Source organism: Phyllopteryx taeniolatus, chromosome 13 (genome assembly GCF_024500385.1).
Source record: "Phyllopteryx taeniolatus isolate TA_2022b chromosome 13, UOR_Ptae_1.2, whole genome shotgun sequence".
Classification (NCBI taxonomy): domain Eukaryota; kingdom Metazoa; phylum Chordata; class Actinopteri; order Syngnathiformes; family Syngnathidae; genus Phyllopteryx; species Phyllopteryx taeniolatus.
This window is the reverse complement of record NC_084514.1, coordinates 6,509,567-6,536,332: the sequence shown is the minus strand read 5'-3', so window position 1 is coordinate 6,536,332 and position 26,766 is coordinate 6,509,567. Positions and strand designations below refer to the sequence as shown.

General features: G+C 40.2%; 1 protein-coding gene across 7 annotated transcripts in view; it reads left to right on the top strand.

Annotated features, from left to right (window-relative positions):
* cdin1 (CDAN1 interacting nuclease 1) overlaps window positions 1-26,766 on the top strand; it is a 74,848-nt gene that overhangs the window by 25,469 nt on the left and 22,613 nt on the right. For 6 of the 7 annotated variants that reach the window (XM_061794865.1, XM_061794868.1, XM_061794869.1 and 3 more), the window contains 5 exons: window positions 8,909-8,988; window positions 9,211-9,260; window positions 11,129-11,196; window positions 13,330-13,395; window positions 13,536-13,641. In XM_061794865.1, coding sequence (XP_061650849.1) covers window positions 8,909-8,988; window positions 9,211-9,260; window positions 11,129-11,196; window positions 13,330-13,395; window positions 13,536-13,641 — 370 coding nt within the window. The remainder of the gene's footprint in view (window positions 1-8,908; window positions 8,989-9,210; window positions 9,261-11,128; window positions 11,197-13,329; window positions 13,396-13,535; window positions 13,642-26,766) is intronic. The other variant, XM_061794870.1, reaches the window with a different exon arrangement.

The window sequence follows — 26,766 nt, the reverse complement described above, 5'->3', positions numbered from 1 at the left end:
CCAGGTTCTAATGTCATCATATTCCTTTTATGTATGTATGTCATGGTATCCTGTAAAAAACAACAAAGAAAGAGCATATCACATCCTTTTTGATTGCACGGGTTGCGCTGAAGTCTCGCTGAGTTCAAACCTCAGACTTTAGGTACAGGTGCATCTAAAAAAAAAAAAAAAAAAAAAAAAAAAAAAAATGTATATCATGGAAAAACTTTGTTTTATTCAGTAGTTCAATTTAAAGTACCCGCACTCTTTTACAACGAAGCAACGCTGTTGTAACGCGTGCAAAATGTGGTTTGGCAGAAATAAGCAGGGGGCGTCCATGAAAAAGACGTTGCTTGGATGGCAGCATATGTTTCTCCAAAACCTGTATGTACCTTTCAGCATTAATGGGGCCTTCACTGATGTGTAAGTTACCCATGTCATTGCCACTAACACAGCCCGATACCATCACAGATGCTGGCTTTTGAACTTTGCCTCCATAACAGTCTGGATGGTTCTTTTCCTCTTTGACCCGCAGGACACGACATCCACAATTTCCAAAAACAATTTGAAATGTGGACTCTTCGGACCACAGAACACTTTTCCACTTTGCATCAGTCCATCTAAGATGATCTCGGGCCCAGAGAAGCCAGCGGCTTTTCTGGGTGTTGTCGAGAAATGGCTTTTGCTTTGCATAGTAGAGTTTCAAGTTGCACTTAGGGATGTAACGCCGAACTGTATTTACTGACATTGGTTTTCGGAAGTGTTTCTGAGCCCATGTGGTGATATCCTTTACACATTGATGTCGGTTTTTGATGCAGTGCCGCCTGATGGATCGAAGGTCACTGGCATTCAATGTTGGTTTGAGTTGATATCTGGAGTGATTTCTCCAGATATTCTGAACTTTTTGATGATATTATGGACCGTAGATGATGAAATCCCTAAATTCCTTGCAATTGTACGTTGAGGAACATTGTCCTTAAACTGTTCGACTACTTTCTCACGCACTTGTTCACAAAGAGGTGAACCTCGCCCCATCTTTGCTTGTGAATGACTGGGCAATTCAAGGAGGCGCCTTTTATACCCAATCATGGCACCCACCTTTTCCAAATTAGCATGTTCACCTGTGGGATGTTCAAACAGGTGTTTGATGAGCATTCCTCAACTGTCTTTTTTGCCACCTGTCCCAGCTTTTTGGGAACATGTTGCAGCCATAAAATTCTAAGTTAATAATTATTTGCTAAAAAGAATAAAGTTTCAGTTTGAACATTACATATCTTTGTAGTGTATTCAATTAAATATAGGTTGAACATTATTTGCAAATCATTGTATTCTGTTTTTATTTATGTTTAACACGACATCCCAACTTCATTGGAATTGGGGTTGTATATTACACAGGAGTCATGTGTTACCATTATGAAACAATGTCTATGTAATTGTCTTTGCTGGCAATTAGCTAACAGGCTGCGTCAGAGCTATTGGCAGGTGTATTTGTCACGCTCTTCCTTGCACGCGAGTTCCTTTCGAACTCCAAAGCATCCCACGAAGATCAATAGACTTCTATATAAGGGACATTAACCCCGACTGGGGGAGTGGCTCGCTGTCGTTTTTTTTCTTTAATTCTCTCCATTCCCTTTTGCATTTAAGAGATATAGAGATGGTGCCTTTGGGTGCAGAGAATATATGTACAATCACCCGTGCTGGATCGATGCACAGTTTCAAATTGTTTTCTGCTCCTTCCTTGTTTTTGTTTTGCTCCTTGTTTTCGTCACCTCTCCGTGACGACCAATCCCCCCCTTCCCTCCTTCAGTTCTTTCAGCAGAAAATATGGGAGAGAGTGTCACCAAAGCAGAATGAAATACTATCGGGTGACCCTTGTAAATAAATCAATTCCTTCGAAGCAGTTTAGTATGTATTGAATATGATATCAGCAATCATAATGATCCTTGTCTAGTGGAAGCTGATTTGTCCCAGTTAAGAGGGAACGGTCACATGAGAACTTTTTATGCTGGTTTTGTCCACTATTTGGAGGTCACGCGCTTCCCTTGCAGGAGAAGGAAGGAAACTGAAACCATACTAATAGAAAACGATTGACTTGTCTAACTACTGGAGTTAATCACAGGATTTTCTATGAATAATCATGTTAATAGTTATTAATATTTAATTGATTGATTTGTCTAGAGCTAGGTGAAAAGTGGTTATCACGACTGCCTCACAGTTCTGAGATTCTGGGTTTGGATCTTAGCTCTGGGCTTCCTGTGTGGCGTTTGGATGTTCTTCCAGTGCTTGTCTTGGGTGCCTCTCGCCCAAGGTCAGCTGTGATTGATTCCTGCTCATCCGCCACTCAGATGAGAATAAGCAGTATAGAAAATGGATATACAGTATGGGTGAATTATTTGCATATTCTACAGTTGACCTGGTTTGGAAAAAAAATCAAAAGGTGATGAAATAAATTTCAAACCTTGAATCCTCAGGTGGTTTACTTTAATTAGGTTTACTACGACTGACACCAGCATCCCACACACGTAGATCTGATATGGCATCTGTAAAGCTGCCATCGACACTGAAGTTCAAAGAGAGACTGCATCCATTCGTTCTGTACTGCTTATCATGTTGAGGGTCATGAGCGAGGTAAAGCATGATACTTTCTGTAGCCGAGTCCATAAAACGTACCTGTCCACTATATGAGAAAATATGGTAATAGCAGTCACTAAAATCTATACTGTAAAATTTCCCCTCTCAGTAGCGGCCACAGGAGGGGTGCTCCCGCTCCTTCATCACCCGCCTCCCAACCGTCTTTGCTATGCTTCAATCTTGTCATCCCTCTTTCTATTCCCCTCTCTGGCAGGCGCTCTAGATTTAGACATACTTTTTTCTCTCTTTCTCGAGGAGGCAATTTTGCTTGCTATTTGACCTTTTCCATTTTCCCAAGGCCCGGCTCCAGATTAGATTGCTCCCCGCGTGTTTTGTAACTGTGATTCGAGCGCCCTCAAGATTTATTGTCGCATTCCTTTACAGAAGCCCCATACACCAGGTTATAAATGTCCCTCGTTTGATGTTAACACTGCGAGAATGTTTCCAGGCTCCTTTTGATCTATTCATAATGGCTCTGGTGTTTTGTAGATTGCTGGGTGTCGCGTTGTGTTGCATCCAGTCAAACTTGGGAGTCCACTGTCATTGTTAAGGCTCTTGTTCACCTGAAGGCAAGGATTGTTTGTGTATGTGTGTAGAAATAATGAGAGCAGCAGGAAGGGAGTGCATATGGAGGCAAGATGAGCGATTTTTTTGTTTGTTTTTTTTTTTTTTTTTTTTGTTGCAAGTGCGGTGGAGGCGAGTAGCACCGTGGCACTCCACTTGACAAGTATACTAATTACTCCCTTTCACGAGAGGAGCTCCAGCCAGCCTCTGCCGCAGTCTAATGGCCTGACCTATGTAGCCTCGGTGCTGCCAGATCTACCGCTGCAATTCTTTTACACACACGCACGCACACGGACACGCACACTGGAATGTAGAGTCTCATCTCAGTGCTTTCAGGGAGAATCAGGTGGAAGCAGATCAGTTCTGCCCCAGTAATCTCTACAGGGAACCAGCTCCTCCTGCACCCCATATAGCAAGTTTAAAAAGACCCTTTAAAAAATAAAAAATAAATAAATACATTTCCTACCGATTCTCCCCCCCACCACATCTTCTATTTGAGTAAACATTTAAAAAGGAGTAAATTGGAAAATCAAATGCGGGGCTTTAGGCAGCCGTGGAAATTTGCGGAGCTGTCGTCCGGCGTGGAGGAGACTCATTCATCACAACGTGCAAGTAGTCAATTCCTGGAGTATCTGTAAATGTTTTCAGATATTAGCCAATTTATATTCTCTGAGATTCATCATGGAAAATCAGCTTTAGTGCGTCGCACATTATCAGGGCCTGTCTCTCCCTTGCTCCATGAAGTTTGATGAACGAGTGCACTCCCCACTCCACAGCTCAATGGCTCGGTTGCGTGGGGTGGGGGGGGGGGGGGTACGTAGCGTTGGGGGTGGTGGGTATGTAGAGGCAATGGCCAAGTGGCCTCCCACCACTTCACCCCACCCCACTCACACATTGTGGATAGTGTTTTTTTTTTTTTTTTTTTTTTTAAATTAATAAACAAACTTGCAGAGGAGCTCATCAGTGTCAGAGGCAATAACAGTCGTTATCTGTTATTGTTTATTATCCCTCAACAAATGTTGCTATCTAATGAGGTTTCTCAGCATTTGGGCTAATGATTTTTTCACCCGGGCGGAGGAATAGAAAGAAATGACACACGTGAGCCGTGATAAATCAGTGTTACTTGGTTGTTAGCTCGTCTTCTTTTGGAGTTTTATATACCATTGCAGCCTCGTGATTTGTTAAGCAAATCTCAACGGAGGCGTAGTATCATATTTGTTCTTTTCCCTCCTCCTCTGCTCTTGCCATGTTCAGATGCTGACGTGTGATACAGCGCCTTAGTCACAATTTATACCAACACGGGACAATTACAGTAAATTTGGTGAATTGTTTACAAGGGGGCAAAGATGCGCTGCAGGGCTTTGTTCTCTGCGTCTGGTGCTTTTCAGATTGCGCTTTTTATTTTCCTCTATTTTATGTATGTCGTTGCCTGTTCTCTGTGTGTGTGTGTGTGTGTGTGTGTGTGTGTGTTTGCGTGCGTGTGTGTTTGCTCCAGAGATGAGCTCAGAGTGTCATGGAGAAGCGATGTAGTGCAAGGCGGGGGCGTCTTTTAATGTATGCTGATGTTGGAAGCTGCAGCGATGCGAGGGACGCGGGCGCCCTGTTGTTATTTACTGCTGTGTTTGTGTACACTGTCGAAACCGGGCCTGCAAAGGTATTGCAGCACATGATGAATGAGCATTAGGGTAAATTCATTTTAAAAGCGTGGTGATTTATTAGCGACCTGGCCTTCGATTTTCATCACGTCAATGCTTGGCTGGAATTCCACAATGTCAGTGCCAAGGTCGTTCTCTTTATAGCTATTTTTAACCCCGCTACTTCAAAAAAATATATATAGAAGGAGGAGAAGAGCAACTTATTGTGATGAGTCACCGAAATACAGTGGAACCTCCAAAGTTGACCGTGACACTGGTAGACCACCGATTTGGCCTAACAGTTGAAAGTTGCGTATTTGAATCTCTGCTCAATTGCGTAGGGTTTCTGCAAGTACTCCGGCGTCCTCCCATTCCCCAAAACATGCATGTTAGGTTTAGGCTAAATTGCCCATAGGTGTGAGTGTGAATGCTTATTTGCTATATGATCCCTGCAATTGACTGCCACATAGTGTAACCTGCCTCTTACCCAAAAATCAGTTGGGATAGGCTATAGCTCACCCGTCACTCCGAACAGGGTAAGTGGCAGAAAATCGGTGCATGCCACACAAACCTACAATGAAATCAACCACTAATCTAATGTAACCCACGTAACGTTCTACCTTTTGAAAACAATTGACAAGCATATTGTAGCTAGCCAATCGGCGACTAGTATTAGAAGCTAATATAGGAGTCTGCATCTTCAGTCAGTGCTCCTTCTTGTCAAACAGCACAAACCCGATGGACTGAAATACACGGAAAATCCAAATAAAAGTTTCTTGTTCATCCAAATACCTATTTTGTTCATAAAAAGTTGGTTAATAGCAGCTCTGGCAGAGAGACTGAGAATTGGACCAAAACAGTAAGTAGAAACCTCCCACATGAAAACCATAACGGCGCAAATACATTGCTTAACAGAAACAACACTCAGTCATTCTTTCATGCTGTCTAAATTGAAGTCAAGTGACGTTTACTAACGGTTTGTGAATTATGACAATTAGAATTTATTTTTACAATTATTAAAGAGGCCATATTTTGAAAATTAGTGTTTGCCAATGTGTCCACTGTATGCACCGCATGCACCGAGCCGCAATGCTAATTGACAAGTATAATTTAGCAGTTTGGTGATGCTTCCAATTAAATCCATGCTTTTGTTGATATTTGCTATTTTTCATTGCTAGCTCCACCCCAGGCCCCACAGTAGAGAGGGTGGGATGAGCGGTGGCTCATTTGCATGAGGCTTACAAAGTGAGGTGTAACCGTAACTGTAATTCTTGATCCTTGGGGTATTATGACCAATATATTTCTAATTTGGCAGCTTGGTGATGAGGTGCTGCCTCACCAAATGAAAATACAATCAATGCTTTTATGAATACTCTATTTTATTTTTATTTTTTTTCCACAAACCGGTCTCGTGGTTCCACAAGTACGAGCCGTTCACCCCGTCGCAAACCCCAAGCTCTGCCCTGGTCGTCATGGTAATGAAAGCCTCACCTGACATTGGCCCCTCAGTAGAGGGGGCAGAGAGAGCAGTGGGACATTTGCACGAGACAGCCTAATTTGAGTGAAGTGTGCTGTAATTTTTTATCCTTGGGGTATTTTGACACAAGCTTGTCACAGTTATCAAGACACCTGTAAACAGTTTTAAATTGTGAAAAAAAAAAAAATGCATAAAATGTCTAATTTAAGACAACTTTAAAAGCTTTAGAGTAATGCAGTTTGGAAGTTCCAATCTACAAAACAATTTTAAGAAACAGAGGGATAATAGCCTACTAGTAAAGTGTGTATTTGTGTGTGTTACGTGAGACCAAATTGTGGTGGTGGTCAAACCTCCAATTATGAGCACTAGTGAGACAAGGGCTTTAATGGCTACCGTTAGCCTTCAGGGAGGTTTAATACACATGACTGTTTTGGAGAAGCAGCGTCAAATCTATAAAAGGACCATTAGGACGAGGGGGAGAAAAATCAATCCAAATGCCATTAAAGTGGAATAAGTTGCCAATATTGCTGATGTGGTTGCGGCGCCTTTGATTTTCCTTCAGATTATTAGGCACACTCGAGTAGTGACTTTGTTAAGGGAAAACAGTGTTGTCTGTGGAGTAATATGTCTCCTGGCTTCATAAAGTTTGCCGCCTCATATTTCCCTTGCTTTATCGATTACCCATTATCATTTGTCAGGAGGTGTCCTAACTCAAGGGGAAATTACAACCCCTCTTTCCTGCTAGGGATTGTGGTATGGATTCGCCGAGGAGGGGGGAAACAAAGAAAACGAGACCAACCTCAGAGAGAAATGAGCAAAGAAATAAAGACCAAGCTTGGCAGTTCTGAAAGGCAGTGTGTGGGGTTATGAGCTTGAGGGTGAGGCTAAAACAGAGAAGGTAGCACAAATAAAAGAGGTGTCAGCGAGGAGGGAGTGCTTAAGGCTCTGTCCTTCTTCCACCTTGCCTTCTTTATTCTGTAGATGAGGGCTCGAAGCACCGCTTCCTCAACTGGAATCCTGTAAAAGAGCATCAACCAGGTTTCATTTAACCGTCTCTTTGAATTTCAGAAGCATCCTGAGCCATCCAGCTTTGTCAATCTGGATTTGTACAGATATATTTTCTAAATAAGCGAGGGATTCTCTGCACGCTGTTGTTCCAGGGGCCATCCATGCCTGAAATGTGAATTGAAACATTCCAATGTATTGTCAGGAGGACGCATATACAGTATATATCACTAAAATGGCACACCTCTGCCATTTCGTCACACGTTACAAACCATTTAATCCAAATCTTTTTAAGAGATGATTTAAGGGTGTTTTTTTCCTCTTTCTTTTTTTCCCTCTCTCTCCTGTTGCAGTACTCGGGGAAACCCATCCGGCAGGCTTTTCTGTCTGATTTATAATGTTAGTAGAGCAAGAATGGGGATGAGACATGCAGAACAGCCGGCGTTTGTAACATAGATAAACTGCATGGAGCTCCTGTGCTCTGGACTGAAACATTTATTTATTGAAAACCTGTATAGACACCAAGTGGCTGTTTTTAATGGAGTAGTATGCTAATCCAGCACTAGGCAGTTTAATTCAGTTAACTGTCTGTTTTCCCAAGTTCGTTTCCTTCATTCAGCCTAGCAATTACTGTATTTCCTCGGGTGTTTACGTACTCAACTACAGAGAGTACTGGGCTTCTAGTATGGGTCAGGCATTTGTATCTATGCGTGCATATATATTTTTTTATATAATAATGTTGTATATTTTTTTCATTTTTTTCGCAAATAATTACATTTTTTTACATTTATTTTCTTTTTTTTAAGAATAATATTAAAAATAGTTCAACATTTTATGCAAAAGATACTTCATTCAAGTAGTATATTACATAGTAGATCATGTAATGTATTGTAATGAATATAAGTTATTCTGTGGTTCACTATTGCCTTCGTCACTCACTGAAGGTTACGTTCTATTCTATATATTTTTATCGTGATCATTATTTACTCAACTGCAGAAAGTACCAGGTGTCTAGTAGGGGTAAGGTGTTATTCTTTTAATTATTAAAATAATGATCAATCATGCGCTTTTTTTTTAGTAGTTCTTTTTCAGATAAATAATAATACTTCATTAAAATACTATACATTATTATATACAGTATATTTTAAAACAATATACTGTATATCGTAAAATAATTTAGTAGGGGTAATGTGTTTAGTGGGACTTTGGGGCTTTCTTTGTACACAATTCTTTTGATGATACATTGTTCTTTTTTTATCATATTCCACAAATAATGATAATGAATCTATATTATGTATGTATTATAATAAATTATTTCATGTTGAAATATTGGCCTCCATCACTCATTGAAGGGTAGATCTTCAATACAATATTGAATACAGCAGCACTGTTTTTGTGTGCTCTGTTTAGCTTTTTAATGAAGGGAAGAACTGAGACCTCTATTTGAGGTGAGGCGTTTATTTGTATAGAGAACATACCCGGTGATTAATTGAGCCATGAAGTCTATAAAACAGGCACATTTGAGCAAATATGGTTGATTTTTGAGGCTCAAACATTACTATGTGCATCATCATGTTTATCATTCTGTTGTTTCTCTCTTTTTTTTTTTTCTTCACAGCTTCAAAATTAGTCCTCAACAGTATGCTCAAGGAACCATCGTTAATACCGGACCAAACCTTGGCCAAGAACGTATACCAAGTAAATTATTCACATTTTGAATGATTTGTTTTATTAGTTTTGTTGCCTATTACCTTTATAAGGAGCTTGTAAATCTTGTTGTTGCATCCTGCAACTTTCTGCCCAGAATGCCCATGTGTTTTCTTCTTGCTCATTACTGTATGGCATCCCTTCCCTCACCTCCACCTTTTTCTATCTCTCTCACTCTCTCCACACGCTGTAATATTCCCCCCCTCTCCTCAGTGCACAGTAAACGACTGCTGTTATGGACCACTGGTCGACTGCATCAAACAGTATCCTCTCCCATAAAATTTTAAGCTTGAAATTGATGAGGAGCTATTGAAGGGGATGAGATGTGTCTGCCTTCACCCCACATAAAAGTTCTGCTTCACGGAGGAGGCGTTTGCCATCCTTTGCAAATGATACAGGATGTGGAAGGAGACGTAGGATGCCTGGGATTCTAAATGTTCATGGGCACCGGGTGTATCGGAGTAAAAAGAAAAGAATGTCATGTGTTTGGTGGTATTGAGTGAAAGCAATTGGTATTACTCCCAGCTGGCTTCCTTGTATATTATTAATATTCTTATTTTGTTTTGTCATCAGTCAGATGCAGTTCAGCACCATGGAGAGTTCAGGTCACATTTATCCACCAGCAGTTCAAGTTTATATGTAACCTACTCAGTTAAATAGGTAAAAACAGTAGTGACATGCTTAAGTCATTCACTACCAGCCATTTTCGACGCAGTTCTCCATTTTGCGAGCAGTTGTTGAGCATACTTTTTTTCTGTGACAAAATAAGCACCGAACCTACCAAAACAAAGTGTACCCTCTTTTCGTTTTATTTCTTTTTCGGTTTTGTTTTAGTAATCGGCAGTAGAACATGGTTTAGTTTTTTTTTTTTTTTTTTTTTTTTTTTTTTTAAACACTGGCTTCTGACTAAAAAGTGGAGAAAATTCGCTTTTTTGTGAAAAAAAAAAAAACCGTCAAGCAGAACAGTGACTTTGACGCTAATATTTTTTGCTTTTGTTTCACCTCAAACTATAAAACAATTCTGAGAAAGCTCTTTTGTTCCGACAATAATCACTTATTTACCGATATACATATATAAAACGCGATGCTAACTCATCGCATGCCTTTAGTTGAACGTTAGTGGCATTTTTATATGCCGTTCACCATTCACTCTATGAACTGCATCGTTTTCTCACCATTACGACATACACTTTCTACTACATACCGCGACACCTACTCTGTTCGAGTGTATAGTGCCTAAACTAGTCAGACTTCACTGCATGCAAATAGCTTTGCCAGTGTTTAACATTACCCATGTAAATAAAATACATCATCAAAATGATAGTACCCTCATGACAATGTTTTACTTAACTGCAGATGCAGAACTAAAAGAGGGAGGCTTTTATTTGTTGAAAAAAACTCTATTTGAGGTGGGGTTTTTTTTTGTTTTTTGATGTACCCAGCGTCTACTGTAATTGTGGTATGGCATCCATTATAGGGACAGCCATTATTTGAGGAACTACATAAGGGGCTATATGCACAAATCCTTACCGTGTGGCATCGAATGTTCTTAAAATCTTCAAATATCATCACAAAGTGGTTTTAAGTAACCCTAAAAATTAGCTGGTTTGTTACTGATTTCTTCATACTGCTAATGAGAATGGGCTTCATTTGCTTCTATGGCAAAGTACAATTACCCAAATCATGTGATGAGACATGATTCACCTTCCTTATGCAGTATTCTCTTCATTGATCTCTACGCATTTAGAGGTACATAATTAATATTACAAAGCAACAAATGATTGTTATACTGTTACGACAGATTTAAGAGTTACACTTGGCACTTTCTCAGCCTCTCCTCCCAATTCCTTATTACAGTAATGCACTTCAGAGATTAGCCATGAGCGCTGTTTAAGGTTGACCCGAAAACTTGAATATGCTCGTGTGCTTTACATTAATAAGTGGTATGAAGAGAAATTTCATTTACTTTGCATAATAAGCCCCAATACACTCTGTGACAAACATGCTAAAGCAGGAAAAGAAAAGGTTCTGCACATAAATAATGATGACTGAATGCTTTTTAGTTCTTGCTAATAGTGCATTCATTTCGGTGCTTCAGTTGCTTTTGGAATCCTTGACTGTTTACCCACAGTGCTATTGGCCAAGAGCATGAGGTGCTGCTGTGTGACAAACTCAAGGAGAAGAATTTGTCCTTTCTAGGTATGTCATCATTTGACCCTTATAGCCGGTTTTATAACGTTGCAGTGGTCGTTCAAGTGTAGCCTTTGTTACAGGCTTGCTAAATAAAGATCTGGCTATGATTTGTTGTTGCAAAATTGATCTGTGATTTTATTACCAATAGCCTCATGTTGGTAAAAGTGTAATCCACGGCTGACGATCAGTGTACTCTTAAGGTTGTATTGTCATCAGTAATATATAGTCATTCATTTTGTGCATCCTGGTGATACATACATATTGCAGGGGTCCCAGGCAATCACAGGGCACATATAAACAGACAACCATTCGCACCCATATTCACACCTAGGGGCAATTTAGAGTCGTCAATTAACCTACCATGCATGTTTTTGGGATGTGGGAGGAAACCGGAGTACCCGGAGAAAACCCACACAGACACTGGGAGAACATGCAGACTCCACAGAGGCGGGACCAGGATTTGAGGCAGATGTGCTAACCAGTCGGCCACCATGCCGCCCCAGTTTCACCATTTGACATAAATATGGTGGACAAAAAAACACATGAAAAAGTGACCTATACATGAAATAGGCCTCTTTTATTTGAAGCAGGCATCGTGGGCAATATTCAGGGTTTGTACTTTAACAAACTCTGACTGGGAATTCCCCCAAATGAGCCTCATTTGGAATCGGGTATCCTAGACAGATACATAATGCAAAATTGTTAGATATTTAGCCTTGCTCTGTCTAACGTGGATGGAGCATTGTGTCAGTGTGTTATGATCATTTCACCTCTATTCACCGGGAAAGAGCGACATCTTGATCAAATCTGTTGTATATGATGTAGAGACCAGCCCTGAAGAGAGCCATACGCCAGCTTTTTCTCAATTAGTGATTGAATTGAAATTCACCCAAACGAGCGCCGGTCAGAATCGGGTATCTTACACGAATGGGTGACACTAGATTGTCTTTACCCCCCGCTCCCCCTCCTACGCCATAGACTAATCTGAATCTAAACCCAACTGTAGAGGTCCTGCATTTGAACTCCCCAAATTGAGTCATGAGGACGCCTGGAAAATTAACAAGGACACATGCCTGAATTGGCCAGCCATTTTGGTTAGACTACAACGAACATCAATTGCTCCTCACATGAATATTGATGTTGTTGTTGTTGTTTTTCCCCCACAAAATACCCTTGTTGCAATGTGTAGGGTCTTAGATTTGGAATTATGTTTTTATCCCAACCAAATTTAATCAAGGTAGTGCCCATGTGTGAAATTGTGGAAGTTAATATTTAACCCCTGCTTCCCTCTCTCTAACACTCCCATCCCCATCATCATCATCCAATAGGTCAGGTGAGTGAAGGATGAAAGTCATTCCTTGTGTCATTAAGACCACATCATTTATTTGGACCTGCGGTGTTGACCTTTCTTCACGGCTATACAGAGGACTGTTCTAAAACTGTCAGAGGGCACGAGGGCCACTGAGGCAACCTCACCCCAGTTGATAAATGGATTGGAAATAAGCTACCCAAGAGCAGGGACGGCCCATTAATTTTAATCAAAGGTGGTGTAAAAAGGCGATCAGAGCCACATGACAATGTCAACAGCCTAGCCGCAGCGAATAGAGGTCCCCTTTCCTAGTGCAGACACATTAGCACAGCCGAGGATGCACCACAGGCCTCTGGCAGCCACTCTGACCTCACTCTCGGCTCCCCTTTCTCCATCCTTGGCTGAGGCTGCCTCTTTACTGACACCAGCACCCTCCATCTCTTCTCAATTCTCCTCCGTGCCCCATTAGTCGAGCTTGACTGGAGACAAAGAGGCAGGCCCTTGGAACCGAATGACCTGGTCAGTCCGAGATTTAATGGAGAAATCAGGTGTTGTGCGGATAATGGCTGAAGTGTGCAAAAAGTCAAGGACAATGGCTGCAGTCTGTGAGGATCGGGGTCGGGCTTACTCAGCCTATAATGCCAACCTTGTCCCCTCACTATATATTTTATGAAGCTTCACCAAACTACAAACGGGAGCTCAGTGCTTTTGTGCAAAGACAGCAAATACAGGTGTTGTAAATGTTCTTACACCTCACATGGTGAATGTTTTGAACAGATCTTGTGTTGTCAAAAGTAAAACAAATGCAACACATCTGTCCTCTCTTTTAGATGAAAACCAACTGAGAGCTAAAGGTTATGACAAAACACCTGACATCATCCTGGAGGTTCCTGTTGGTTAGTATTTATTTCAGGATTATGTTGCTTTTGATCCCTTTTGTTGAAATGGACTTCACCCTCATGTAGTTGGTGCAAATGTGAATGGTAATTCCTGGGTTTTGTTGGTATGACTTACTTTGTATCTGTGTTCCTGAAAGCTGTGGAGGGACACATTGTCCACTGGATTGAGAGCAAAGCGTCATTTGGAGATGACCACAGTCATCGCACCTATCTCAACGAACAGTTTTGGAGCTACTGGAACAGGTCAGTCTTTGTTCTCTCTCTCTGCATTTCTTTTTCTTTTGTTGTTTTAATACTGTCTTCCTTCCTTTGTTTTAATTGCAATTCAATCAGACAAACCAATCAATGATGCATGGATTGAAAAGAGACAGAGCAAGTCATAATAAATATAACAAACAAAATACACATCCGCACGGTTTTACAGCTGTCTTGTCTCATCTGGATTCTTAATCACTGATAAATCAATTACTATCCCAACAGCTTTCACCGATGTCATGAAAGAAGGTGCATTGTAGTTGAAGGGGACATTTAGAAATATGTTTTAATTGCCGTCTTCAGTAGGCCTCAATCAACACCTCAAAACAAATCAGAGGACAACAAAAGATGATGAGCCTGTCCCCATTTTTTAAACCATATTAATACAAGTGACAAGAGTTTGTATGATTAGTAGTAGAGCAAGCAAAAAGCAGATCAGATGTTACCGAAAATAGATTTTCCGCAGTCTTCTTCTTCTTTCTTGTTTGGTTTGGATTGAAGAAAGTCTTTGGTTTGCGTCTTTTATCGCAGCCTTGCCAGTTACTAGTAGGTAAAACCATCATGATACTTGCATGCTGATTGGAGGGTTAGGGTTATCCTGAGCCTTACATATATTGCCTGGAGGTGTCTTTCATTGATATTGCATGTCACGGCCTTGTCCAAGTGTATTAGACAAATGACAATGCAGATCCCATCATGTCAGCCCAAAGTCCGATCAGATAAGCATCGTTGTGTCAGAATAGAAATGTAAAACTGTCAGTTTGAACCTTATCCAGCAACTGTTACTTTTTAATTGACATTTAATGTTGACATTTCAAAATGTGAAATCACTTTTCATTCATTGTTAGACCTTTTACATCATCGTCTCAGGTATTTATGTCATTTTGGGTCAATGCTTGATCGTATAAACAGAGAAACGAGCCCTAGAGGGCTGATGTTTGGGGTGTTTGTCCAATCCTTTTTGCTTCAGAGTTCTACAAACCCTGGAGCTTTTATTTAAGAATCCACAGCAGAGTTTGTGATTACTTCATTGCCCTTGATTGACACATCCACTGATTTGCTTATTTTCCCGAATTCCCGCTTTGGTTTAACTGAACTGCTTCGCCCTTTGTTTTAATTGCTCTTGGTTTGTAGCAATAAGGGGAGCTCTGGGAACGTGGTTTTGTAGACAGAAAGTGAAAAAAACCAAGTAATTTTCTCTCCAAAGCTCTAACCAACTACATTTATCATCCAAACAATAGTCTTGCCAACACACTAACCCCATAATGAACCCCTCTTCAGTGGAGTGAGGGGTAATGATCCTGCACGTACAATGCTCCAAAGAAAGAAGAGGAAAAGCGGTGGAAGAAAATTAGTGAGGAAAATGGTGTTGTGTGGAATCAAACTGCGTGTTCAAGTCCAGTGCGTGGATGAGGCGGCGAAGCGGCGGCTATTGGCGTCATTCAGCCATCAATCTCGGCTGGTGGCGTTCCAGAGCCAGCGACCCCCTCTGCTCTGACGGATGTTCCGATAATTGAGTTATACGTCTCGCCCAACTATCAGAGTTGCATAAGAATTATTCATCTGCTGGTGAATATTAAACACATAATGAGCCTCTTGTGTGTTTTGAGAGAAGTGGATAATGTTAAACACGGATGCTGGTGTTATATCTCTTTAAGTAGCGCTCTTTGATCGTGGTATGCAGTTTTTGGTGATTACTCAGTTACTCACAGCTTACCATTTCTTAAATCTGCAATGGTGGCCAGTACTGCAGTAATGCATTTCATATGAGCGGATAGTGTCAATATGAAGCTGTAATAACCTTTTGCAGAGCTGACAAATGTTACAGATCGTCCATATTTTGTTACGGAAATCACTGAACGGTGACTTGTTATAGCCGTAACGCTGATTGTTCCGGATATTGGGGGGGGAAAAAAATCCAGGGTCTGACATTACCAGTGCGTCCACATTGAACAGCTGCTTGGTGCACGCTATTTTATTACGTTCCCCAGCTGCCAAGCCGCAGAGGCGAAAGTTCTCTTTGCGTCTGGTGTCAACGCATTGTTAGTCACTGATATTCGCCTCGATGGTAGCGAATAAGCTACACTTCTTACCATGCTTGCCAGGCTGTCACGAAGGGAGGACGAGGAGAGGATGAGTTACTCTGAAGTTGAGTAATACTGTTTTTGTAGAAGAAATACTGTATCTATCTGGGGTACCATCACTGCTCCTGCCCAGGATTCTTTCTACGAGGCGACATTGCTAACCACTGGATCACTGCGCCGCCCCACGGAATCAATCAAAACGCTAAAACAACTGACATTAATATCATACCTCTCAAACCACATGAGCAATTGAGCTGCTTGTCTTTCTTTTGCGCCTTAATCGTCTTGTTTTATTTGTTATTAAGTCTGATATGCCTTCTCTGACAAAGTCCACCCATTAATATCGGTTCTAACTATGAAAGATTTATGTACTATTTAATTGCGCTCCCTAGAGCAATAGTGTACTATGAAAGAATCAATCGCGCTAATCAGAATATACTGTACAGATTGGCACAAAATTGCTTTGAGTCATCATATAGCACATTTAAAGATGAAATGTTTAGCCTTTTCTTCACATTATTCCCGATAATAGGCAGTCTATAGATTCCTCCGCCCACCCCAAACTCAGTTGTGAGATTTGTAAACTGCAAACGTTGACTCTCTTACCGGAGGCGTGAAAAGGTTAGGTCTGATAAAGAGTTGTCAGACGTCCACAAAAAAAATGATTGATAACAATATAATGGTAGAGTATGCCTCATTTCTCCCTCATATGAAGCAGGGGTTAAGACCTTTGGGTTTGCCTTGATACATCATCTGTCTTGACCACCTGGAAATGGGTTCAGGCACGAACGTGCATTTATTTTTATTTATTTATTTTAGATACTTTTTTTGCATGGGAACCGCTAAGGTCGAACACAATCTGTTCTTGGATGCTGGTGGGTTTTTTTTCCCCCCCCCAAATTGTTTTTCTTTAGGAAATTGTGCTTTTATCCTCACTTTAAACATTCTATTAACTTTGGTGACAAACACGGATGGCAAAATGTTAACCAATAAAATACTGTAGGTTATCTTTGATAAAGGTCATCACATATAGCAGCTCAAGTGCGGAGGGTTTTTTTTTCTGTCTTCAAAAGTACATTTGTCCCCAAAATTTTATTCGGTGGTGGTCGTATTTGAATTTAAAGGGGACACATTGTAGAAAATGTATTTGTTTGTCAACAATCCACTATATGCGGAATGTCACGTGACCAAACCTGGAAAACGGGATCGCTACGCTAACGAGCATGACTATGATTTGATTACATGATTGTTTGAAGCCGAATTTATGAAAAAAATAAAAATAAATTGATTCTTTGTCTTTAGACAAAAGTTAAATATCATTTATTCATAAAATATGATATTAATGTAAACCTGAACAAAGCCTACACAACAAATATTGCCATCTGAACGTCCGAAAATGAGTCAGCCATTCTTCAAATATTATTTTATTGCCTGTACTTTGTTTTTAAACTATTAGTTATACAAAACTTGTCACATTAATAATCTGCTTACTGACTGAGACAGAACTATGTGTCTGTGATGCTCTTCATGAGTTGACACAGCTGCAATTGCACAGCTTCCGAGCTTTGTGAACTTTTTCCAATTACGGTCGGAAACTCACACGCTGTGGGTTTCGCCGCGCTGATTCCGTTAATGCCTGTCAATTGAAGCAATTTAATATCTTGATTCAACATTGTCCTATTTTAATGGACATGCCTATCATTTTTGTTGGACTTCTCCAAATAGCTCAGTGCTCAATTACTTGAAGGTAATTATGGGGGGCCTGAAACAATCATTGCTGACTGCTCCTAAAGCAGTTACCTATTAGTTAATTACAGATATATATATTATATATAATATTTAGTTATGTGATTTGGTTATGTTTTGTGTAGCTAAATCATCACAGTGCCACTATAGATGAGCGATGTCACCTGAGAGAGAGAGAGAGAGAGAGAGAGAGCGCGCGAGCAACCAAAGGCCATGACTACTGCCACTGATCCAATGTGGCTGGACATAAGAGAGCGTCCCCAAGGACAGGTCCCGGCACTTCTAGGGTGCCAGTGTCACACCTGCAAGTCCTGTGTCCTGGCACGACATTATTTTGGAGTCAAAATGAAATTCAGTAGCAGCCAAAAGTAGCAAATGCAAATATATGGACCAAATATTTGTTATACATGAATAATGACTGTACAACTGGTATGTGTTATGAGTATTAATAGTAATCCTATTTCTGAAAGCACCAATATTAGCTTCCCTGATAAAGCATAAGTGCATGTGACATTGCCCTTCCTCTTATTTATAGTTATGGGCACCCCATGCTGTGCAGGAACGTGGCCTCTTTTATTGTTTCCTTTGTTATGATATCCTCTCATAGAATATCCACAGTTGGAAAAAAATAGGTCTCTACAATGCTGGTTCCTTTAGGGCTTTGCAAGTGTTTGTTTTTGGGGTGCCTCAGCACACAGAAGTGCAATGCTGTTCCCCTCTTCTGCACAGGCATCCTGGAGTATTAATGCCAAATGACAAGTAAGCTGTGATGCTTCAAGGATTTCATGCTTTTAAGGATGCACATTTGGGCGCATTGTTTAAGGCGTCCGCGTTGTAATCCGCACTCTCAGGTCTCTCCAGCAGCCTCGGGATTTAGCTTTAGTTAAACCTCCATGTCTGCCATTTTTTAAGTAAGGTTGTATGTGTGCATTATCCAAATTTGTCATTTAGCATTGAGGCTGAGAGCCGGTTTTGACACGGCCGCCATGCACGAGCAATGAGCGGTAGAGAAAGTGGCACCTCGGCGGTACATATATCCCTCCTCCTGTCCTCTTGCTTGCCCGCGACACTGCGAGATGGAGAAGAAAGCCTCAAGTAAAATGAGGTGCGAAAGTGTCAACTGTGAATTCCTTTTTTCTTTTTCGGGTGCTGGGACTTTTCTAAAAGATGATTGTCCATGTTTTTTGTCAGCTTTCACAATGTATAACATCAGAATCACAGACACACACAGTTTCACCTCCGTTTTTATTTTGTTATTTTTTTTTTTTTCCTTCAGCAATGCCCCTCTGGGCTTAGACAACGCACACTTCAGCTCTTTTTATGCTAAAAATGTGACTATGGCATAGTTTTCAATTGTGAGTTTCTTTCAATGTGTACAATATCAGATTTTGGGGGGTTTGTGTTTAGAATCTATATGTTGTGGTGGGGGGAAAAAAATCTCAAATCTTATATTTTATATATTTTTGTTTGTTTGTTTTCTCTGACACGGGGCTTTTAATTATTTTAATCACATCATGTCTAATTTTGTCTGATTTGAACAAAATGTGCACTTTATTTATAACATCAAACCAAGTTTCATTGAGCTGTGACCGCAATGTTTTATATTATCAGTTTTTTTGTTTCTTCTAAAGACCTGATTTTTTTGTTTTATTTATTTTATTTATTTTAAACACCACATATCCAGCGTATATTATATTGAGCTTTGTAAATGTAATTTAATTTTTTTATCTAAACGGCACGCTGAACGACTGCACATCATTAGCACATCTGCCTCACAGTTCTAACATTGTGGGTTCAAATCTGGACTCCAGCTTTCCTGTGTGGAGTTTCCATGTTCTCCCTGGGCTTGCGTGGGTTTTTTTCTGTGTACTCCGATTTCCTCGCACAGTCCAAAAACATGCATTGTAGGTTAATTGAAGACTAAATTGCGAATGTGAGGTTGTTTGTTTATATATGCCCTGGGTTTGGCTGGTGACCCGTTAAGGGTGTACCTCGCCACTTGCCCAGAAGTCGGATGGGATAGGCTCCAGCACACCCGCGCCCCTAGTGAGGATAAGTGGTACAGAGAATAGGTGGGATGGGACAATCCCTTTCTGACTGTTCTCAATTATTCCCCGAGGCATTTTTCATGAATGTATCTCAATTAGTATTATTTTTTTAAACACTGAATCAACAGTGCCTCACTGGTACTTGGTTGCAACCAAGTACTGCATCCTAGTTTGTCTGTTTTTAAGATACAGTTAATCAACAATTAATTCCACACAATTAACATTATTTTTAACAATCAACTAATCAATTGTCTAGGCCCAGCCCTAATTGGAAATTTTTTATTTTTCCTATAGTAGCAATGTCACTAATTTGGCATCAGGTCACAAGACAATTAGACAAATACTCAAAGTTAAAAATAAAGGAAAAACAAACAAGCTTTACCATGCATGTCTTTAAATCATAGATCATAAATTCTTCAGCTCACCTTGCTTATCATGGTTTTAAATTTCCATGCCGTCTACCAATGTGTGGGTCGTTGTGTTCCAGACGGCGCAGCAAATACGTTGTTTTGTACCAAATGACAGACCCAGGAAACAATGCTTCATATTTCTGCCGTTTGTGTTTAAAGAGCCACTCTGTGTGTACCAGATAATGCGCTCGGTACTCGTGCTCTGTGGAGGCCCATCAGTCACTGTGCAGGGCTGCTGGCTTGTGATAAGTGGTTTCTTATAGATAACCTAGACAGTGGGTTCCTTTTTATAGGTCTACTGTCCCACACATAACCTTGTTTTTTTTTATTCCACCCCTGGTAATTTTCACTTTTTTTTTTTCTTTTCTTTTCTCAGTTGTAGTTTTCCTACCGCCTTTTCACCTTTCACAAATGGTCCATTGTTGAGGTATTGGCTGTATTTCCATGCAATCAATGCGGTGATCTTGACGGAAGATATTGTTTAGAGGAAATCTAATTCCCTTTTTGAGATTGGCATGCATATGTATTTAGTGGTTTCCTCATTCAAAGCGTGCTTTTTCTGCGTTTAACAAAAAATTCTTGATTAAAACTCGTTTCACTGCCAGTGCTGGCTTTTGAAGTCAGATATCCACGTTAACTGGGAGGGCTGGCAGTGAATGAGTTAAAGCTTCTTGCTGATTTATAACAAGCTTTTGAGATTCTGATATTCGTCTTCCTTTTTCCTCTCTGTTCCTCTTGTTTTTTTTTTTTTTATTGGCATGACTCCCAAGCAGCCATTAACTGTGATGATCCTATACAATAACAATAATTCTAAGCAGAGTTGTAAAACCACAAAACCATAAAACACCTTAAAATCAATTCATGCTCCCCAATAAGTAATGTCAAATGCTGGCATGCTGTTTTGAATTTCCATCCATCATTCCTCATTTTTGCTTGGAAGAGGGTTTTAAAAACCTTTGGTCTTCGGATGACCTCATCACTCAACCGGAATAACTTTAATATATGGTTGGGATTGTTTGTTTCCCTGTGTTGGTCCTTTATCTGATTGTAGTTCATGGCAGTCGTTTTTGATTGACATACCGTAAGTAACAGATTTTAAAGGCCAGAAGAAGAGGTATTTGTTTTTGTATGATATTTCACAATTAATTCTCTTCAGGACCCTGCTGCTAGACACTGAAAGAAATACAAGCACAAGCCTTTCCTCACCGGCCTGGCATTTGTTAAAGACCTTCGTCAGGACCCATTTCCAGCCATCTTTTTCTTTTTTTCTCAGGCAGCCCTCTCCTCTCATACCGCCTCTGTTTTGAGTTTCACGTCTGTCCGCCATCTGATTGCCTGATAGCTTAAACCTTACTGCCTGCCTCTCTCTTAGTGGGAGTGTGTAATCAAAGACACATGAGGAGCCTGTGTCCAAGTGGTGACCTTCTGATTATGCTCATCAATTCTGAGGGGTAATATACAACCTCCATGAGCTGCACAGATTTGTCTCCAAAATATCCATCATTTTAGGACAATAATACCATGTTACACTTTTTCAATTTAGCTTTTTCTGTTGCATAGTAGTGACTGATGTAGTGGTACATTAGCCTCACTTTGGTGCAGGCTGCATGAGTTCCGTCCCCACTCTGTAAATGTGACAGTGAGTGGTTGTCTGTCTCTTTATTTGTAACTGTAACTGACTGGCGACTAGTCCAGGGTGTAGTCGGCCTTTCGCCCAAAGTCAGCTGGGATAGGCAACCACAGCTCTGAACAGGATAAGCAGTATCCAAAATGGATGGATGGAAGGAGGAATAGATGGATGCTGTAAGTCCCAGCTCCAGTCGACTCTACTGACCTTGCTCTGGGCGTGTCTGTTTTGAAAAGTACAAGAAACAGTACCTCGAATGGTACTCTCAAGTACTGTACAAACGCATCCCCTAAATGAGACTTTCACAAATCATGCAAGGTTCCAGCTATTTCTTCAGGTTTTAGCTGTGTACCAGCCAAATGATTAACATTGCATGTTTGCATTGTTTTTTATTTTTTGCTTGTGTAGATATTTTTTCCATGTTCTACACTTTACATGGTACTACTTGCTTTGTCCAACAGAAAAGCATCCATAGCAGGTAAAGACATACTGTGTTGAGTTGGTACCGTACAGTGGAAAAAGGGGTATTGATTGTTACTACCGTCTTTATTGTCTTTCAGCAAGTCTGTGTAGAAATAGGGCCTTTGGATCAGCCCTCTACAAATGTCTGTCATCGAGATGCCAGGGAAATCTCGTGTTCATTTTGAGCGATATCAATGTAATTCACTCTGGGAATCTTCTTCAATGTTAAACGCGGAATCTGTCTCATCCATGACGACCGTGCTCTTTAAATGACAACTCTGATTTGGTTGGAGTTTGTGAGTGAAAGCGGCAGCATAGAGCTGTCTGGCGAAAAGGCCTCTGATCCAAAGTGCCACTGCCGTTTTTGAGCCCAGCTGCTGCAAAAGCCCAGCCTGGCTCTCTGTCCGAACCTGACACTTCACATTCTCGTCCCCTGTTTCTAGAGTGAATGTGAAAACCATTAACTTCCAACCATTAACTTGTTACTGATCCCTGCCCATGAATCATTGCTTATCTGCATCTTGTTTTGTCAGGACTGCATGCCCACACACTCTATTTAAATGTTGCTCTTTGTAGTCTCAACATCAATTCCAAGTTGTATGCATGTAGTTTTATGTAATACCTGGGAAAGGCACCATTAAATGGCATCATCTTACTTTTGGTCTTTTTTGGACTGACCACTAGACTCTGGACTACACCTCCCCTAATTTGGTGATGAGGAGGTTTAACAGTTTGAGGAACTTGATCTGCTGAGCTGCTGACAGTCCTCATGTCCCGTGCAAGGATAGACCTGGTGGTTACAAAAATGTCTTCGTAAAAGGGGGGTTAAATTCCCTGAATAATCATTGTAAAACATTTAGCTTCAACTGTGCGGGTGAAACAAAACACGGCTTTCTTTCCAAAATTGAAGCGATGAGTTCATGGGAAACTCACTCGGAGGTTACCTGCGCCCCTGCTCTGCGATGGAAAAAAAGTAAAGGATTATAGCCGCAAGAATGTTTTTGCAGTTAGTTGAAATATTGCTAACCTTGTCAAATGTCATTTTGAATAAGAAAGCAAACATATTTTAATCACGCTTTTAAAGGCAGGCCATTTCAAACTGCGACTCCGGGGAAAAAGGGTCAGCTAATTGCGACGTTTGATGTCATGTTTGGTCTCCCTCCACCGTTTTGATGCAGCTGCCTGGAAGCGTGCTAGCCCTCGCTGCTGTTTCTGTTTCTCTCACACGCATAAACACTTCATTGCATTTATTCCAATTAAAAAAACACGTGCAGGTCTCAGAGTTCCAAATCCTGTAAACCTCAGCGTCTTTAGTTTTACTCATTGTCAACCTCCTCCCTGTCCCATCGCACACAACAACAGTAATTACCATAAACATTTTGGGTATGTGTGTGCATGTCACTGCTTGCAAGGCAGTGTTTATTTACTCAACATTACTTGGTCAGTCTTGGCCGTGGTCCTTTGATCAAAAGTCCATTATACTTTTAGTCATTTACAACTCAACTGTTTCAACTTTTTTTTCATTTCGATTTGTATGGGCAAAAAAGTGACAATTTCACAATGCTGTGCCAGTATTTTCTGTATTACCATAATCAACACTGCGGAACACCCAGAGTTGACTTTTTTAGATTTAATCTTACAAGAAATGAGAAGTTGTATATAGCAAAGTATCTGGGTTCTTCTGACTAACACAGCAGCTGCTATTTCAATTAGAGTACGCTAAACATTAAGATACCTTGTGATCACTAACGTACAATTGTGTGAAATTACTTGGCATGGGGTGTTCCAAAATAAACTTGGATATTGAGCCACATGTTGTCCACTGTGTCTAAAAGGCAAAGTCTTTATTATATGATCACATGGAGTGCACTGCCTGTTCTTGTAAATTTCCATTACAATTAGTGTTTTTAATCATTTTGTAATCTTAGCAAAGAGGGTCAAGACTTCCCATTATCTAAATTTGTAGGTGAAACAATATGTTTAAACTTCAGGGAAGTACTGTAAAATCAGTTATTCCTGTGCCAATTCATTTTCTTATCACCCTTGGAAAAAAACAGTGATTTTGGCAAAATCAATAATTATTTTCGTTTACTTCAGGATACTTTTTGCTTTTTTGATTACATTTTCGTCAAGTGCAAAAAGTAGGCCTTGTTGGTGAACTAGTATCCCCTTCTTTGTTGAGAGTTTTGTGCATTTCTTGTCTTCATCCTTGCAAACGCTTATTTTTCTTGTAGTCCTCGATAAAATGGCAACAAACTGCAAAGCTCTCCCGTCAACAGGTTTGACGCACTCCCAAAATGTCTGTGGTTCTCATATAATTGTTGTCTTAACAGCCGCAAAGCTGGAAATAAGGGCTTATACATTGTAAATGATGTTTGACAAGGTGGGGTTAGGTTTTGTTGTGGCTTGTCTTTAGTTATTACTCAAACTTCCTCGAGCGGCAGATAAGGTCTGCTGGTGAACATACCAAGGTGAGCGCAAGCACGGGGCCCCTTATCGCTCAGCATTGATTTAGGGCAAGAGCCCAGTGACAGAGGTCATTGTGCAGTAAAGCTATCCATCATTCACATTTGATTTCTGCTCAGACCTGTCTCCACGTTGTCTGCATGTCGGGAGTGGGCCATAGGAGGCTTGGCCTGGTGGGTTGCGTGATTTCGACAGTATGTACTAATCCACTCGCAACATCCGATTTGTAAAGATATGATGAAAATGTTGCTCGTTGGTAGTGGTTTGACTTGAAATGAACATATTTGTGTTAACGTCTCTTGTTCCTGTAACTGTGGTATCTATCGTTGGTCAGCGTTGTCTTTACTACAGAGCAGCACATTGGTGTGGTTGTGTAGGCATTGCATATCAAAATACATACAGTGCTGTGAAAAAGTTCTTATATTTTTGCATAGTTTCCCCACTTTGTTTAGGATCATCAAACAAATGTAAATATCAGACAAATATAACCCAAGTGAACTTAAAATGCTGTTTTTAAAGGATGATTTCATTTATTAAGGAAAACAACTCACCATTTAAAAAAAATAAATAAATAAAAATCGTCCAATCCACAAATCTTTGCCATTTATGATATGACTATCCCTAAGCAAAGTTAACAGAAAACGAACAGGTCTTTTTCCTTGGCAGAGGGATGCAAATTATTGCCGGTGCAGATCAGGAACAAATCCACTGACCCCGCCCCCCTTTCACTCTCTTTAACATTAGGACATGATATAGTGATGATGAACAGCAAGAAAATATTCAGGCATATTAAGCATGATGAAAAACTGCTGACTCTTAAAAGCTTGGATTCAAGTTTTGCAGATGTGTCTCATCATAAAGGCGGGAGATGTGTGTCTCCCTTGTTGCAACGGTATTTTCTTAGATGTCTGACGACGACTATTTATTGATGTTAAGGTTGTCTGTGGCCTTCATGCCTTGACTTTTACTTCCTTGGCTTAACTGCGCTATTTATTCTGGCATCAAACGCTTGGGCTCGTACTTTCAGAAAACCAATAAGCCACACTGTTGATTTACGATTCAGATTATTTTTGGACATTTTCTCTTTAGCTGTAAGCGCTCTTAACATTTATCTCGAGCGAACATATGTAAAGTCTCGAGGTGTAACGTGTTTGTATAGAATCTAAAGATCGCTGAAAGACCTCGCCGGAGAACTTAAGCAGCTAATTACGCTTCATTCTGTAATCAAACCCGTGTCAGCTTGTCTGAGAACCTGGATTTGGGTGGTGGATTTCATTTATATACAAGGCAAGCTTAAACATTTTACGGTTCTCTCCTCGTATTAAAGTTTCTCTCTCCCCCCTCAATCCCCTGTAGAATGTGTCATATCCCATTACACAAATTTGGATATGGTAAATTAGCCAGGGGAGTGCTTACACTGTGAATATGTTTTGCATGCTGTGTGCAGAGGGGTGCGCTTCCTAGAGGTTGCGGTGGGTGGGGGGTTGGTTTGTCTCAAACTCCTTAAAAAGTTGTCTTGAATTTGCTCCCCTCGGAAGATGAGGTGTTTTTGCAATTCAAATATTTGCTGGTTCTCCGCGCCGCTGCAAAGCCGCCTTTGAAGCGCGTGAGTTCTATCAGGGCCAATGACAGCGTGAGTGTGCGGCGTGACAGCGTAAGAGGCAGCACTGCAGTATTTCTAACCGCATATTTAAATAGCCAGGAAATCCGAAATAAAAAATGTATGCAAATGGTGGTGTGTTTTATCCACTTTTTTTTTTTTTTTTTTTTTTTTTTACGGTTCAGCAGCGTGCATGTATTGAGGTGGAGGCCTATAGATTTATAGCAACACTAATTGGAATTTTACATCTGGCAAATCCTTGATTCTTAAACTTTCTGGGGGTGGAATGTGTTACTTTAACAGTTAAAGAAAATCTTTCATTCTGATCTACTTGTTTTTTTTATAAATGATTATTTTTAAATTAAATGTATTTTAATATTTATTGTAATTTATTTTGTTAATTGTATTTTTTGAAATCTATTTTGTATTATTTATTTTATATGTTTATATTATTTGTTTATCGGAAGTCCCATTTGACGTGTTAGGGTTCCTTTCATTTATTGTTAATTTTAGTACAACTTTATGGTTTTAAATTTTTTTATTTAGTAGTATTTTGTATTTATTTTTGTGTGCGATGATTATTTTATTACATTAATTGCTTTTATCAAAATATCTTTTTGAGGTAGTAGGCTTAATTAAAGGGGCTGAAATCCCCAAAAACGTATTATAA